This window comes from Lampetra planeri, chromosome 37 (genome assembly GCF_965212315.1).
Source record: "Lampetra planeri chromosome 37, kcLamPlan1.2.h2, whole genome shotgun sequence".
Lineage (NCBI taxonomy): Eukaryota > Metazoa > Chordata > Hyperoartia > Petromyzontiformes > Petromyzontidae > Lampetra > Lampetra planeri.
The window spans coordinates 4,763,204-4,774,365 of record NC_136143.1 but is presented as its reverse complement, the minus strand read 5'-3'; the positions used below and the strand labels follow the sequence as shown (position 1 = coordinate 4,774,365).

Below are 11,162 nucleotides of genomic sequence, written 5' to 3'. Positions count from 1 at the left end.
CTCGGGGAAATGTGACTGGGGAAACACAACACGTTTTGTTGTTGTTGTTGTTGTTGGTGGTGGTGGTGGGGGGTGTTTCTCCTCTCCTTTCGCTTGCTTTTTGCTTGTTTCGTGAATCTTCCCGTCGCTTGTTTGACACGAGGACTCTTGCGGTAACGCGCGGGTTGGCTCCGGGTTACGCGCGTGGCGACGTCTGCAGCCCGGCGGAACCCCCACGGCGCGCGACGTGGCCCTTGGTGTGAAACTCGAGCCGAGGACGCAGTCGCGCTTTTCATTTCCTCGGACTTTCGTGACGGCTGCGGGCTCCTGCAATTACTCCGACGACGACGGTGATTGATGATGATGATGACGACGAATCAGCGCCGCTTATTGCTCCAGCACATGAAGAGTTCACGGGCACAGTTGCCCACCACCACCGCCACCTCCTCCACCTCTTCCTCATCCTCCACCAACGAGCCCACCGGACCGGCACCCGAGCAGGAGGATTGAACGCGCGCAAGTTAAGAGAAGGGCGAACCTCTCTCACCATTCCGCTTTGGCGAGAACGTTCACTCAGACGAGGTGGAGCGCGCGGAATCGCGGTGCCGGTGGCTCACTCGCTCACGCCCTTAGCGCGCGGATCGTTGGCTTCGTTTCGTTGTCATTGTCTACAAAACCTCATCGTCACATCGTCACGCCGTCGTCAGCCGCATCGCTGTCATCACATCCCTCGACCACTTTCGCCGCCGACGTAAGCTCTTGAAACGCGCGCAGCGGGGAAGGGCTGAGCGCATCACCAACTAGTCCGGGAAAGATCGCAACCCTCCTCAGATGAACAATCAGTCTCGAGCCGACCCAACCCGACCCGATCCGGCCAGGGCACCTGCCGGACCTGCTCCCCGGGTGCTTCATCCGCGGGTTCCCTTCGGCTGCCTTGCTGCAACCCACCGCCTTCTCGCCCGTGTTATCCACCCCCACCCCCCCCCCCCCACGCTGACTTGAGATGAGCCGGCTACGCGTGAACGCGATCCTGGGACTCGACGTCAGCGGCAGCGGCAGCAGCAGCAGCACGGCAGGTAATCGAGTTGTGAGCAGCGGTGAGCGCGCTGCGCTACGAACCCGCCAATGATCCGAGTTCGATCCCCGCTCACGGCTAATAACGGGCGTCGATTATATTTGAACCGGTCCTGGGCCATCACGTTGGTCGATCCTAGCCTTGGATGAATTCCTGCTGCGGTGTGCGTGTGTGTGAAGGTCGGTACTGTGGAGACAAAGGCGGTCGGGCGTGAAGCTGGCCACGCACCGCCTCGTGCACTCTTCCGGCCTTCATAAGTGCTCGCTAACAGCACTTACCCCAACAGTCTGTTAAAGGCTACACGGGTGATCTTTGCCTTCATCGATAACAATGGAGCGAGACGTTATCGTGGTGCCGCTTCGCGCACTGCGCTACAAACCCCGGCGACCCGAGTTCGATTCCCGGCCACGGCAAAATAACAGCAGGGGTGATTATCTGAACCGGTCATGGATCTCCACTGTAGGTCGACTCAGCCTGAAATGAAGACTGTACTAAGGGGGAGGGTGTGAACACAATCGGATTTGCAGAGACAAAGGCGGCCGGGCGTGGTGCTGGCAACATCAAGCCCCTACGTCCTTCGTGTCGGCCTTCACAAGTGCTCGCTACAAGCACTTGCCCCAACAGTCCGTATAGACTACACGGGGTATCTTAGTCTTTGTAATAACAATAATAATGAGACAGAGTACTCTCTATACGAGGCTTCGTCAACATACTGCTGGGTAAATGTCCGCCTGAAGCCCTGTCTTTCGCGGGGGTGGGTCGTTTGACCATACTTCACCGCGCCGGTCCGTGCGGGTTGTTGACGACAAGGGGGTATTGGTCACTCGCCACTGATGCCGTGGTCGGGAATCGAACTCTGACGGGGCGGCCTCAAAGCGCAGTGGGCCAACCAAGCCCGGTCGCGTTTCCATCGAAGTAGAACAAAATATATATTAAAAATGATGACACCCATGGCAATGATTTACCCCGGGACGTCTCTCTCGTTGAGTCTCAAGACTCTTGCTCGCGATGGTCCTGCCGCGCCGTGCATGTTTGGGCGATTCTATGAATGAGCGATTGGCTGATCGGAGTTGCTGCACGTGACGTGTGTGTGTGGGGGGGGGGGCTGAACGGAGTTGCTGCACATGACGTGTGTGGGGGGGGGGGCTGAACGGAGTTGCTGCACGTGACGTGTGTGTGGGGGGGGGCTGAACGGAGTTGCTGCACATGACGTGTGTGGGGGGGGGGCTGAACGGAGTTGCTGCACGTGACGTGTGTGTGGGGGGGGGCTGAACGGAGTTGCTGCACGTGACGTGTGTGGGGGGGGGGGGGCTGAACGGAGTTGCTGCACATGACGTGTGTGGGGGGGGGGCTGAACGGAGTTGCTGCACGTGACGTGTGTGTGGGGGGGGGCTGAACGGAGTTGCTGCACGTCACGTGTGTGTGGGGGGGGGCTGAACGGAGTTGCTGCACGTGACGTGTGTGGGGGGGGGGGGGGGCTGATCGGAGTTGCTGCACGTGACGTGTGTGGGGGGGCTGAACAGAGTTGCTGCACGTGACGTGTGTGTGTGGGGGGGGGGAGCTGAACGGAGTTGCTGCACGTGACGTGTGTGGGGGGGGGGGGGCTGAACGGAGTTGCTGCACGCTACGTGTGTGTGGGGGGGGGCTGAACGGAGTTGCTGCACGTTACGTGTGTGGGGGGGGGGGCTGATCGGAGTTGCTGTACGTGACGTGTGTGTGGGGGGGGGGGAGCTGAACGGAGTTGCTGCACGTTACGTGTGTGGGGGGGGGGGCTGATCGGAGTTGCTGCACGCTACGTGTGTGTGGGGGGGGGGCTGAACGGAGTTGCTGCACGTTACGTGTGTGGGGGGGGGGGGCTGATCGGAGTTGCTGCACGTTACGTGTGTGTGGGGGGGGGGCTGAACGGAGTTGCTGCACGTTACGTGTGTGGGGGGGGGGGCTGATCGGAGTTGCTGCACGTTACGTGTGTGGGGGGGGGGGAGCTGAACGGAGTTGCTGCACGCTACGTGTGTGTGGGGGGGGAGCTGAACGGAGTTGCTGCACGTTACGTGTGTGGGGGGGGGGGCTGATCGGAGTTGCTGCACGTTACGTGTGTGTGGTGGGGGGGGGGAGCTGAACGGAGTTGCTGCACGTGACGTGTGTGTGGGGGGGGAGCTGAACGGAGTTGCTGCACGCTACGTGTGTGTGGGGGAGGGGGAGCTGAATGGAGCTGCTGCACGCTACGTGTGTGGGAGGGGGGGGGGGCTGAACGGAGTTGCTGCACGCTACGTGTGTGTGTGGGGGGGGAGCTGAACGGAGTTGCTGCACGCTACGTGTGTGTGGGGGGGGGAGCTGAACTGAGTTGCTGCACGCTACGTGTGTGTGGGGGGGGGAGCTGAACGGAGTTGCTGCACGCTACGTGTGTGGGGGGAGCTGAACTGAGTTGCTGCACGCTACGTGTGTGTGGGGGGGGGGAGCTGAACTGAGTTTCTGCACGTTACGTGTGTGTGGGGGGGGGGGGGCTGAACGGAGTTGCTGCACATCACGTGTGTGTGGGGGGGGGGGCTGAACGGAGTTGCTGCACGTCACGTGTGTGTGGGGGGGGGGGGCTGAACGGAGTTGCTGCACGCTACGTGTGTGTGGGGGGGGGGCTGAACGGAGTTGCTGCATGTCACGTGTGTGTGGGGGGGGAGCTGAACGGAGTTGCTGCACGTCACGTGTGTGTGGGGGGGGAGCTGAACGGAGTTGCTGCATGTCACGTGTGTGTGGGGGGGGGCTGAACGGAGTTGCTGCACGTCACGTGTGTGTGGGGGGGGGGGGCTGAACGGAGTTGCTGCACGTCACGTGTGGGGCGGGGGGGGGGGGTGCTGAACGGAGTTGCTGCACGCTACGTGTGTGTGGGGGGAGGCTGAACGGAGTTGCTGCACGTCACGTGTGGGGCGGGGGGGGGGGTGCTGAACGGAGTTGCTGCACGTCACGTGTGAGGAGCGGCGGCGCAGCGGTTAGCGCAACGCGCTACAGACCCCCCCCACCCCCCGTGCCTGCCACCTGCGATTTGCTTCCCACGGACGGCAAAAGCATCAACGTCGAGTGCTTTCAGAAGCGGCCGTGGGCTTCCCCTTAGGTAGACTCAGCCTTTAAATGAGCAGCTGGCGCTGCGTGTAACCCATCAGAGCAGGGGAGACGTGGCGCTCTCTGCACCCCCCCACCCCCAACGCAGCCTCTTCCCGTCCCCGCTTCGTGCGTCGTGCCCACCTTAATAGGTGCTCGCTAACAGCACTTGCCCCAGCGGTCCTGTGAAGGGCTATCCAATGCAGGTCATTCCAGTGCTACTCCGGAGTCCCTCGACTCTCTCCTCTTTCAGGGCGGGGGGAGGGAGGGGGTCTTGCAACGACGTTTTGGCCAATTCCATTAACGAGCTTCGGGATTCGCGTGTGCGGTAATCTGCGGACCGAGAGGAGTGATACTCAGCACACTGCCATCTCCTGGTCACGTACAGCCCCGGCAGCCACCGCAACCTACAGCACCTGGCAAGCGCCTACGGTTGGTGACCCGCGGTCCAAAGCCTCTGATTTGTTTGTTCATTCGCAAGCGTCCACGCCTGTCATCTGAAGCACGCGGCGGCAGTCCGTCGAGACCACGAATCTCTCTTTGAAAGGGGGAGCCGGCGTGTTGCGATGCAACAATAGTGCGGGCTAATGCGCGGCCCTTCATCAATCCACTGCTAGATGAAGGCCTCTCCACGCATCTCGGTCATGGAGGGGTGGTTGTTGTTGTTGTTGTAGTCGTTTGACCATACTTCACCGCGCTGGTCAGTGTGCGCCGAGCGCATTTTTCGACTATCGTCTGAAAATTTCGGACGTCATCCGAATTAAATGTTCACGGCCAACTGGTGCTTCGCGGACAATGATGTTCGCCGTGGCCTGGTGGAATACGGAGCTCGAGTCGCCGGGGATATATACAGGGATGTTGAAATAGATTGACCCAATTTCAAAGCAGTATATTTCACGATGGCAACGTGTTACAATTACACAAAAAGTTACAAACGGTTTCATGAGTTATCAAGTTTTACTAACCATTTTATAAATGCTCTATGTGCCCTCCACGTGCTGTACGGACAGCATCGAGACGATAGTTGCATTCGTCCAAAACGCCTCTCAAAGTGTCTTCTTCCACTGAAGTCACCGCCGCCGTGATTCTGTTTTTGAGGTCACCAGATGAGTCGCTAACGGTGGCACAAAAACACGGTCTTTGGCGTATCCCCACAAGAAAAAGTCGCAGGGTGTCGTGATGTCTGGGGATCTTGGGGGCCAAGAGTGTAGCGCCAAGTCTTGGGGTCCAGTGCGACCTATTCAACGTTGAGGCAGCGCGTCTTGCGAATGACTGAGGCTAGGGGCTGTTTGTGCGCTGGGAGAGGCATCGAGCGGTAATCATTTGAAACTCCCGCCCTTTCAAGTGGTAAGAGTTTCATTCATGGGCGGTTCGTGGTTGCAGAGATATAGCGATTTCAAATCGGGTCCATACTTTTCGAACACCCGTATATCATATCCCCAATACGCTAACCAACCGCGCCACTCACCATTCCACCCTTGCACGAGTACAATGCGTGCGGGGTAGAACAATGAAACAGAACAATGGAAATTGCACGCAGCGCTCAAATTTGTTGCGTGTGTTTTCATATTTTTCAAAAGTGTGGTGTCACGAACGCGCCAGACAAAGCCTCGACCACGAGCCGCGGGCGGCGTGGGAGACTTCTGCCACGTCTGTCGCCAGGCGCGGTGTTCTTGTCCTTGCGCACAAAATCGCTTCGTGGGTGACGCTGCACGTAGCGAGAAAAACAACAAAAACAACAAAAGACGAGAGACGGAGAACGAGCGATATTGACGGGCAGGAGGGAATTGTTATTGTGCACGTATGATACTTAACATAACGTATTCACAGGGATCACGCGACGCCCTTGTTACCGCCCTTGGTATGTTGAAGAAAACGTTGACGGGGTGAGTCTCACAATGTGCGTTCACTTGCCCCAACAGTCCGTTGAGGCTAAACGGGGGATCTTTGTCTTTGTGCAACCAGATTTGCGTTTGCTATTGACGCCGGGCGCGAGTTTGGTGGGGTGCGTCTCACTTTCCGGAGCGTCTTATACTCCGGAGAATACAGTGTACACGTTCAAGGCCTCCCCTAGGTTAACTCAGCCTCAAATGAGTACCTTGTGCGGTGTGTAAACATCAGCACTGGGGAGACAAAGGCGGCCCGTCGTGGTGTTGTCCACGCATCCCCCTCGTGTGCCGTTCCGGCCATCGCAGGTGCTGCTTGCTGACAGCACTTGCCCCTGCAGCCGGCCAGGGATGGATGTTATCGCTTTGAAACCACACCCGCATGAACCATCGACACCGGGCACGGGTCTACTAGGGTGCGTCTTATAATCCGGTGAAATCGACGTATGTGTGTGTGTATGTATGTATATACAGATGGGGAGCGGTAGTGTAGCGGTTAGCGCGCTGCACTACGAACTTGGCGACACGGGTTCGATTCCCGCTCACGGCAAACACCAGTGACGATTATCTGAACCGGTCCTGGGCCTCCCCTAGGTCGACTCAGCCTCAAACGAGTACCTGGTGCGGTGTGTAAACATCGTCGCTAGGGAGACAAAGGCGGTCGGGTGTGGTGCTGGCCACCCACCCCCCCTCGTGTACCGTTCTGGCCTTCACAGGTGCTCGCTAACAGCACTTGCCCCCACAGTCTGTTAAGGCTATACGGGGGATCTTTGATATACAGAGAGAGAGAGAGAGCGCTATAGCGAGGCAAAGGCGTATTGCAAGACACGAACCGTGACATTTGCGGAATGGATTTCTGTCTGGCTCTCAAGGCGTTGTGCCTCCAGACGACACCCGCGCGTGCCTCGAACATCGCGGTACCTGTGAACAGGTTGGGGGGGTGGTGGGTGTGTGCCTCGTGGGCTCTCCATCAGCGGGAGGCGAATTACTCGGTTCACCGATGAAGCGGTGGGATCGTAGATTTGTATTTATTGAGAAGTTAAGTGGTGCGACTGGAGGCCTGGAGCAGTTTGGAACTTGGGTGGAGGGCGGGTGCGGGGGTTGGTCAACCCTGCCCTTTGAATGAAACTAATTGACATCAGTACGTGAGTTTGTTTTAATTTGGAGATTGCCGTTTGTTTGACCATACTTCACCGCTCTGGTTAGGGCGGGTTTTTACAGGAGGACGTACCCAGGAGGGTATCTTGTTATAAGCAGAGACTCCGAGCGAGTGAGTGAATGTGTGTTATTGCCAAATATCTATTATTCTAGGCCATCTCAGACATTATTGGAATCCACACCATCCGATCGCCTCCGGATCAGACATCATTACCATCATCATCATGATCATCAGCAGCCTTGATAACTCCACTGCTGGATAAAAAAAAACTCCTTCCAAGTTGTTGCCGTCTCTCGCGGGATCCTGCGAGGTGTCTAAAGCGCGCACATCGTTTCAATTCGTTCAAGCGACTCTGCGCATATACCTGAGCACAACCAGTGCACACACTCACGTGCCTTGGCTGGGGATAAATAACCACAGTGTCCATTCCAAGCAGCCGAGATCAAATAATTAATCTCTTTGTTGTTGCAAAACGTGCCTGACCTGGATATAACATGGCGCAATTAAAATCGCCGCGGTGCAATTGAATTTCAAAGGGGCATTTCCCGTTGCTCAGTGGCAGAACCAGCGGCTCGCCGTCGGAAGGGTGCGAGTTCACATCTTAATTCGGGGTGGGTGGGGGTGGAGTTGACTCAGCCGATGGTTGCCCCGGGGTCGACACAACGAGTATCACCTTGTACCGAAGTAAACAGCAGTTTCCCTGTGGCGAGACTCGCCTCCCCTCCCCCTTGCGCCCGCCATAGGAATGTGGAATTTCAACGATTGGCTTATATGGAGCATCGCACCAACGGTCATTTGAATTTTCACTTAAATGCGTTTCGTGAAGGAGGGTCATTGCCCGAAACGTCGCTTATTACATTGACGTTTTCTTTTGAGAACATGACGCAGTGATATTCACGAACGTGTTGGAGTGTTTGTTGTTGTTGTTGTCTATAGATGTTGGCTGTGCTTGTGCACCAGCGCAGTCAATTCGTGATGTTGATTGCCCTGGCGAGATGCCAACGACCTCTCCTGGTCTACAGGAGGTTGTGGGTTCGATCCCCGACCCTGACGCCTGCTGCTGTATATTTGAAGTTTGCGTGTCTCTCTCTATGCCCACGGCCGCGTGGATTTTTCTCCGGGTCCGCCGGTTTTTCCCTCAACGCTTAGACTCAACATCACGCGTTTAGAGTATTTGGCTGCTTTACATTTCCACGTGATGACAAGCCCGCTTCGTCGGGCTATCATTCGTGATCGCCAGGTAGCTTCTGCAAAAGAGCGATATAGCTCAGTGGGCCTTACCTGGTAAAACAAAAAAACAGAGTTTACGTGTTTAATCAACTAAAGTCCCTCCTTAATCCGTGTTTTTGAAGATAACATTGGTCGCGAAAGCCCACGTGTTAAACCCAAGTCACTTCTCTAACACGCACGGAGTGGTGGGGGCTGAGTGACCAGTAGCCTCACCATAAGTTGTGCACATGTACACACACACACTATATATATATATAAACCTTAGCTCCCTGCATCAATACGAACAGATTCAAATTCATGCGGATGGTTGCATCTCACGGGTTGCCAATGTCGGGGCAAGGGGGGGGGGGCGGGCCTCTGTGAATGAGCGGCGTCACCGCGAGGCCTCACGCGTACGTTCCGTGTCAGCCAGGCGCCGCGTGGACACCCACAATACAAAGAGGGTCGCGCGCGTGGCGCGCCTCGATCGCCACGCGCGCCAACGATTTCCGCTCTCGTCCAATGCCCGGCGAAGTTTGCTCCGAAAGATGAAAGGCAACGTTCAATCGCCGGCGTCGTCTCGACAGACTGTTTGGGGCGAGTGCTGTTCGCGAGCACCTACGAAGGCCGGCACGGTGCACGAGTCAACTGGGTAGGGAGCGGGGGGAGGGGGGGGGGGGGTCAAGAACCACGCCCGGCCGCCTTTGTCTCCGCAGTGGCGATGTTTACTACGCACCGCACTGGATACTAATTTAAGGCTGAGTCGACCTAGGGGATACCCAGGACCGGTTCAGAATTATCGTCACTGGTGTTGGCCGTGAGCGGGTTCGTAGCGCAGCGCGCTAACCGCTACATCACTGCTCTCAACGACCACTGCCACCATCACCACTACCACCACCACCACCCTCTCCGTCCCCAATTTATGTCGGGCTATAGTTGACCTCAATTCACCTTCACTCGACCACTCTGACGGGCCTCTCTGCGCCCCCTGAAGAGAGCCAATTAGCCCGAAACGTCGCCCAGTATATCTTTATTTTGAGTCCACACAGTGCGATTGACGAAACGCGTTGTATTTGTTTTTTTTTTGCTCGTTTTGTTCTCTCAACACAATTGGCTTCTCGTGTTAACGGTGTGAATGATTGGGCGTGCACGATGACGGATGGTCAAGGATCACGCCGAAGTGGCAGCCACAAGGAATGGAACGCGTCCGACTTGAGGACGTCCCACCGGGGAGGAGAGATGGAGACGTGAAATCATCCCAGCTTCGTGCGCAGGAGGCTGCGTGGATTTCTGCGTCGCGTGACCCCGATCGGCGTACGGCGACTGCTTTGGAGTGGCCATCATCCAGCAGTGGATTGATCACGGATAATCCTGATGATGATGATGATGAATTCAACTGGCAGGCCTTCATCCACTGCTGGATGAAATCCCCGCCCCCCCCATCCCCGATCCCCACAAACCTTCGCTTATTCGTTATTCTCTCACGACCCCGCGATGCAAACAACAAACGACCCGTGACCCAACAGCCGCACCGCAACACGAAACTTCAACCGATTCCGTCGCTCCATCTCTCTCTTTTTTTTACGATTAGTGGAAACAAGAAGATGCTCGGTGTATTCGGCACTTTGCTTCGTTCATCATTTCGTAATTTATTTATTTTTAAACTTATCTTTATGTAAAACCCCCACCTCTCGCTCACTTTCTCGCTCACTCTCTCGCTCACTCTCTCGCTCACTCTCTCGCTCACTCTCTCGCTCACTCTCTCGCTCACTTTCTCGCTCACTCTCTCGCTCACTCTCTCGCTCACTCTCTCGCTCACTCTCTCGCTCACTCTCTCGCTCTCTCTCTCGACGGTAGACGTCCTCGGGCACCTCTCGGAGTCGTAACCCGCCTGCCTTCGCCGCGAAGCCCTTCGGGCTCTCTTAGCCCACAGAGAGCCGCGCTTGACCCCCGGTTGAGCTGAACGCGGCGAAATGCGCGATGCTGGACGCTCCTGTGCGGCGCGCTTTGGAACGAGCGCGCAGGAGCGCACGACAGCACGGGAACTCCTCCACTCGGCCTCTCTGCGCGTGCGTGCGCGCGTTCCTGCAGGCACGGCCGATGCGCAGCCCCGCCGCTCCGCTGATTTGATTATAAATATTAGATGGTGATTTAATGCAGCGATTGGCGGAGAGCCATGGTCGGCTGTGTCCGGCGTAATCAGCGGCGGCCGAAGATGATGAAACGCTACCGCATTCGCGCTCATATCACCACAACTCCCGCCGCCCCCCTCCCGGCCCCTTCGTGCCCCCCCACCCAACACCCACCCACTCAACCACCCCGCCACCCCCGCCTTCTCCCCCCACCGCCCCCCTCCCCAACTTCAACCTCCCCCCCCCCCCCACACGCTCCTCTCTCCCTTGACGCTCACCCGGGCACGCACTTGAAATTAGGCATTCACTTGTTGTTGTTGTTGACGGCCAAGCCAATTCGTCTATGCCACCGCCCAAGAGGCGACGTTTCGGCCAACGGTCCTCCCATCAGAACAGACGCCTTTCAGTCAAGGGGCGGTTGACCGCTTTTCTTCAGCAGTGACACCACGTCGTCTGTTGTATCATGTGAAGTCTCCTCCAGGGTTAGGGTTACCGACAATTGAGTTATTTGTGTGTGCGTGTGTGTTCATTCCCTGCTATCGTGTGCGTTGCGCACCACTGACCCGACGCGGGGCTAGATTTTGGCGGAGATCGTGACGACACGCTCGCTTCAATCCACGATTGGCACGGCT

At 57.1% G+C, this 11,162-nt stretch overlaps 1 protein-coding gene across 1 annotated transcript in view; it reads left to right on the top strand.

The window, feature by feature from the left end:
* The first annotated feature begins 982 nt into the window (after positions 1 to 982).
* LOC144730825 (reticulon-4 receptor-like 2) overlaps positions 983 to 11,162 on the top strand; it is a 28,798-nt gene continuing 18,618 nt past the window's right edge. Inside the window, exon 1 of the mRNA XM_078611600.1 lies at positions 983 to 1,055. Coding sequence (XP_078467726.1) covers positions 983 to 1,055 — 73 coding nt within the window. The remainder of the gene's footprint in view (positions 1,056 to 11,162) is intronic.